The 6,585-nt window shown below is 39.0% G+C and overlaps 1 protein-coding gene across 1 annotated transcript in view; it reads right to left on the bottom strand.

Annotated features, from left to right (window-relative positions):
* Positions 1-4,432: 4,432 nt before the first annotated feature.
* Positions 4,433-6,585, bottom strand: part of prox1a (prospero homeobox 1a) — a 40,757-nt gene continuing 38,604 nt past the window's right edge. Inside the window, exon 7 of the mRNA XM_046045665.1 lies at positions 4,433-6,520. Coding sequence (XP_045901621.1) covers positions 6,335-6,520 — 186 coding nt within the window. The 3' untranslated portion in view covers positions 4,433-6,334. The remainder of the gene's footprint in view (positions 6,521-6,585) is intronic.

Here is a 6,585-nt window from a genome sequence, read left to right as displayed (position 1 = left end):
TACTAAATTGAGAGGTAAATTGCGGGCCCTGCAACGACTGCGGGCCCCTATGCAACTGCATTCCCTGCATATACGGTAGTTACGCCAATGTATCTACTTACCGACCTGACTACTTGTGCACACTCTGCCTGTGCACTTACTGCACATGAAAATGTATTTTGAGGGAGTGGCTTTGGAGGAAGCCTAAAGGGAGGAATCGAGGATTTTTTTGGTTGGATGCTTTCAAAATCTAGCTAGCTGTCTCTTGCTGCTTTCTCCAACATTGCCTACCCTAGCTTTAAGCCAAAGCAAATCCTAACATTTAGAAACTGTAATAGAAAAAGTTTGGTTAAAAAAATTGATTTAAATGATTAATCTAAAGCCAAATAGTTGCTTGTATTCTGTTCAACAGCTAATCGACTGATCCACTAGACAACTCTTCTAGACAGCGTGCAGAAGCCTTTTCTTTTCTTAGTTGTCACAGTAATTTCTACACAATTGGCAACTTATACTCCGGTGTGGAAAAACTCCATATTGTAGGATTGGTTTACTAAAATGTTTAGCTTTCATATCATATGATCATATAACACTAAACAGAGGTCGAGCCCAAAGCGCTGCTGGTTGTAGAACAATCCAAAATGAAGCAGAACATGGTCCATGATTGTTTCATTTAATTAATTTCCCTAAAACATGACCATAAAGTGCTCTCACTGTTTAAGTGCATTGTAGCTTTCTTACCAACTGTGTGACATGATTGTTTCCTGACAATGTGCTTTGTTCGGGCAATACAGTGTCAACAATTAAATGTGCTTTTCGTAGTTTTGGATTGAAGCTTCTGATTTAATTTTTGATTTAATATATGAAAATAAATATCTTGCTGGAAAATGTGTAACCTCAAGTGTTATTATGTTAGGATGGACAAGAGAGAAGAAGAAATAAAAAAAGCTGGTTGAGGCAGATATAGATATAGTGAAGTGAAAATACACAATGATCTATCTGAAATAAAGCTAAACAATGAAAAGTGTAGTCAGGGAGGAATGTCATATTGCAGGTGAACAGACATATCCATCTAACCCCGATCATTATCAATGATCAGTAACGCGTTTGATTATAAAGGTATCTGTAAACTTCATGTACTTTGTCTTTGCCATCTGCTTGCTTTGTTTTAGCATTAACTGTTATTTTACAACCATAATGATCAAACTGGATCACATGCTGGTAGTTGCTCTGGTCTGCTTTTTCATGCATGCACATTTCAAACCTTTACACAATCATCATCAGTTATATGTGACATTGCAAAGACGAGGGTCATCCCTGTCAACAAAAGGTGTGTTTGGTCCAACCTAGACAGGAAAATTTTAGGAAAATACCAGGGGAAAACCAAAAGAAAGACATGAACAGCATGAAAACATTGGGTAGTATTCCTTTTTGCAGCTGCTATAATATTAGTGAAATGCTTAATTTCTGTAAAGATGCAAACCAATGAGCTGACCCCTAAATCAAATCCTAAAAATGTCAGTCAGGCTGTTTTTGCGGTTATCCTCATTGTTGAAATTGTCATTTTGCATCTACGGACATCAACTTGTGCTTCTTCCTCGTCCCAGGCCATTGCATCTGTCTACCAATATGGCAGTGCATGTGAATAAAAAGTCACACTTTCACACACGAACACTACAGTCCACATTAGCAGCAGTTATCACCGAGAAGACAGTTACAGCTATTAGAATTATGTTGAGGGGAGATTTCCCTCCATAATAAACTCTCTCCCTACTCCATAATAATAGCGGCCATTACCCAAGATGTATTACTGTCATGCCATCTCTGCGGACAATAAGTGTGTTTGTGTCTGTGTAAGTGCGTTTCTGCGTATGACGGGGTGATTGACAATGAAACAATCAGCAGGCCAACACAAACACAGCTGTTTTATTGTTGCACTGCTCAGATGTGCCTTCACAGGCAGACGGTGTGTGTGTCTGTGTGTGTGTGAGACCATATAGAGCAATGAGTGACCCCACCTCCTGTTCAGCCCCTCCCGTGCTAATGAAAAGATTTGGCAGTATAAGCTAATGCACAGAACACCACTCATCTCTTTCAGCCTGTATTCTTTTTAATTTACTGTATTTTCAACTTACAAACGACATACAAGATGATCATGACTGCTGTAGTTTGAATGTGCAGAAGGCTATATCTTCTCAATTTCTGCCTTTTGTTTTCTTCAAAGGACTTAGTGACAAAATATGTTGAAAACCTTTATTCACCTCAGTGTATTGACCTCAGTTGACAGTTTCATTCCTGGAGTATTCTCATTTGTGTGTGTGTTTAACAGACTCCCTAAATTATTAAAAGAGGCACTCCAGCCATTTAGTATCTCACTTATGAGAGACAGACTACAAAAGCAATGGTCAAATTCTGTGGAGTAGGAATGCACTATCCAACTTTTAATATCTGAAAACCCATTCTAATAGCTCATCTTAGGTTTAGCCAATATCTAGTACCCAAATGTGAGACCAGGGATTTCTGTGCACTAAAATCTGAGTGGGTGTCCTGCTATGACAGAATTCAATTAACTGACACTGAATTTGAAAATGACAATGAAAGTCTGTTCAAAGTAGATCAGTCATGTCATGTCCCATGCCTGATGTGCTTAACATCAGCATTAGCACCTATACCAAAACTCTTAATATGAATTATAGTTGGTTTATTCACTTACGTTTAACCACTTAAGTTAACATTAAACAATGTAAAACTAAAATATATAGCCTTAATTTAACTTAACTGATATATTGATTATTGTCCATCCCTTCAGGGCACACTGGCATCCTTTTTTCCGACTACCATACACACTCTTCTGACTGTAAAACCAATTAAATCAAAGCAAACAATTGGGCTGTTTTAAACAGGCATCTAGCTGGCTGCCTCTCTAGCATTGCAAAGTGGCTGCATTTAGATTTTTGGACACGCTAGCAGCGTGGCTTTGGTGATGACACAATTGGTCAGTCCACCACTTTGGTTCTGACTAAAATATCTGAACTGTTTGATGATTGCAATTAAATTTTGTATGATAATTAACATTCCCCAGAAGTTAAATCCGATTGACTCTAGTGATCCTGTGACGTTTTTCACTGGTAACACCATCAGGTCTAAATTTCAGTTTGTCGCTGCAAAACTAATGTCATTCCCATCAGCTTTAGCTATACTTTGTGGTTAGTGCGAATTATCCAATATTGGCATGCTAACACGCTAAACTAAGATAGTGAACTTGGTAAACCTTATATCTGCTAAACATCAGGATCTTGCCTTTTGTGAGCATGTTAGCATGCTGACATTAGCATTTAGCCCAACATATTGCAGCCTCAAAGAGCCACCAGCATGGCTGTAGACTCTCATCATTGAAACTGGATTATTACCAAAGCCGTCACTTTGCAGAAACCTATAAACATTTTATTGTGCTACTATCTTCATTGGGGTTCTGGAAATACATGCATTCTTACTTACAAATACTACCATCATCATTGCTGGAATTGTATTTAAACTTGATCACAGACGTACGTGTAGCTATGTTTTATACATATCTTGTGTATGTAAGAGATTAAAAGGAGAAATAAAGAGAGGCACATTGAGTCTTTGCACTTTATATCATGCTGGTGATGGTTGGCATTGTGTGATGCCAGTTAGCATTTGGCGCCAACACACAGAGGGCATGGTGTGGAGTGTTAGGTAGGTAAGTGGTTTGAGAGGATGACAGAAATGAAACATATGAGTATGGAAGCAAAGAGGAGAGGAAATAGGAAAGGTAAGGAGGGGAAGAGGAGAGAGTAATGTCAGTAATGACACTGAGAGAGGACGAGCAGAGGAGGGATAGAGGAGTGAGAAGGATGGTAGGGCAGACGAGGGCAGACAGGCCTCGTCCCTATGCCTTTGTGTGTGTGTGTGTGTGTGTGTATGAGTGTGAGTCTGTACCTATGTCTTTTTGTGTGTGCGTGTGTGTCTGTCCCTGTGTCTTTGTACTGGCTAATCTAGGCGTCAGCAGCTTTTTGAGGCTTTTGTGCTGACAATAATCACACAGCGCTCCTCTTTTCAATTCATCAGCAACAACAACAAGGGATCACATGTCCCCTATACAGGATCCAGAGAGAGAGAGAGAGAGAGAGAGGGCATGGGTAGTGTTAAGGTGGCCATCATGTTGCCTGGTTACTGCTTGGGTTTATGGCGATTTGATGTGTGGGCAGGCACATGTGAATGGTCAACGCCCTCTGCACCTCTGCTGAACAAAAATAGAACAGAGAAAAGTACAATCACACTCTTACATACAACCTTATGTTTTTTTTTTCAAAGAATAATTTATTTCATGTTGCAGTGTGATGGGTAAACAATGAATAAACCACTGGTCAAATCTGTAGCAAGCATTAATCATCATCATCAGAATAACATTAATAGGAATAATTATTTCAATTATAAATAATAACAATATCAGAGTGATCAGAGTAATTATTACATCTATACAAGCTACAAATATCAGCATTTTGTTGTATATCTATTTTTTTTTTTTTCTGCTGTTAAAACCTTAAACACTTCACACATGACCTGGCCGGTGCAGCTGCCCCTCTTGGCCATCCAGAGCAAAGAGATTTTTTTTTCAGTGGTGGTTTGGTTACTTTTTGTGATTTCCAGTTTCAAGGTTCTTAGCATAAAAGGGGGTTTAAAATTGGGGATTTTCTCAATTTTGATAACGTCTGATTGTACAACAGTTAGTCTTCAGTGTTTTTAAAAGTGTTATAAATCTCTACACAAGTGTTTGAGTCAAATCAATACTTAAAAGATGCACTGTGAAGTGCGTATCGCCAAAAGTTAGCCTGTCCTGTGGGAATGATGCTTAGAGAGTGATCTACAAACCACATGAAACTGGAATGAAACAGTTTGGGTCCTGATAATCATTACAAAATTAAGCAACACTATTACAGCAATGACTTACATACAGTAAATCCACTTTATAGCATCTGTGTTTTGAAAATATTGTAAATAAACCAATGGTAGTTGAACCCGAGATTAGCTTATGACAGATATATAGATACTGGTGTATTTCGCCAGAAATTACACTACAGAAATTCAAAAAAAAGAGGTAAATTAATAAAGAGTGTGCATTACACAGTTTGTCCACCAGAAAGCACTGACAATTAAGTCTATTTTTCAACTATGAAATATCCTGCTCAGTACATAACTTTGTCACAAATCTTACATAGCAAAATTTAAGGCTTCCTTATAAAACATGTCTCAATGTGTTTATGTAAAAAAAAAAAAAAAATCATGATTCTGGTTCATGACATCTTAAAATAAATTTCCATACAGTTTGTGTCAGGTTTGGACTAACTCTTTTTCTAATATTGTTAAAATGGGTTGAATTTGTCTTCGATGCTTTGGGTGCCTGAATGCAACATGAGCCAAGAGAGGCGGCCAGGGAAGAGTGGGGCAGGGAGAGCCACACAGTCAAAGAAACACCCAGTACATTTCAGTACAGTAAGAAGAGGGAGAAGTAAAAAGAAGGAAATGAACAGCTATTGTTTATGCCCAGTTTGTCTAGGTATGGGTCGGGATTTGGGAATGCTACTGTGCTTTCCTATTCAAGAGGTGTGTGTGTGTGTGTGTGTGTTTGTGTTTAAGTGTGCGTTTTTTGTTTTGTTGTGTGTGCACGTGTAACTATGTGAATGAATGAGGGTTCATAGAAGAGAGGCTGTAAGCTTATACAAAGGAGAAAAATACAGAAACATCACTTTTTTCCCAAAAATGTCCATGTAACTTAAAAACATCCACAATAAAAAGATTTTTATATATTATCTTCTTTATTTTTAGTTCACTCCCCAAGGTATGGGCTGAATATTGATCCATCATCTTCCTCATCCCATTGTTCCTCCAGAGAAGGATGAATAGTTGACGAGGTGGAGGAGAAAGAGGAGAGGGGGTTTTCGTCAAGAAGTAGTTTTTCTGTAAGTGCAAGGAGGTTCAATTTTCACCGTTTTGCTTCTAATTGATAAAAGTCTCAACATAATTATCTAATTTGAGTGTCATCTGACTCATGAGTCCGAGCCCTCTCCCCCATGGAAGAGGAATATTTTTTTTCTTTATAAAACATTTTAAGGGCAGTTTTGTCTTTGAAAGAAGGGCTGAGCAAAAGCATCCACCAACAAAGCTCTCTGGAAGCCTCCAAGTAGAATCACTTCAAGTCTCTACATCGTGTTATGAAGACCTCCAAACGCATTTCACTAAAGACCTCAACCTAGTCTAATTCTGCGTTTTCTTATGGCCTTCTCACGGTCCTTGGAGGTTTGTCTTGCTTGCCAAATTTCCTCTCTCGTCCTAGTCAGTCGTGGAGGAGTTCTTGTAGACAGTTGGGGGATTTGAAGACCTCAGGAACCTCGCTGTCCAGTTTGCAGATCACCTTGTAGATGGCCTTCTTCCAGGATGGGTCTGCATCCTTTCCTGCCACGATGGCATTGAAGAACTCGCGAAGAGTCACCTGGGCCACCTCCAGAAATCGTTCAGGAACCTGAAGGGGAGAAAGGAAAAGGGAGTGGGCAAAGGAGGAGGGAACGAGGTAGGAAGAAACGGGAA

Source organism: Micropterus dolomieu, linkage group LG01 (genome assembly GCF_021292245.1).
Source record: "Micropterus dolomieu isolate WLL.071019.BEF.003 ecotype Adirondacks linkage group LG01, ASM2129224v1, whole genome shotgun sequence".
Taxonomy (NCBI): Eukaryota; Metazoa; Chordata; class Actinopteri; order Centrarchiformes; family Centrarchidae; genus Micropterus; species Micropterus dolomieu.
Note: the sequence above shows the minus strand (reverse complement) of the source record. Positions and strands in the feature narration are given on the sequence as shown.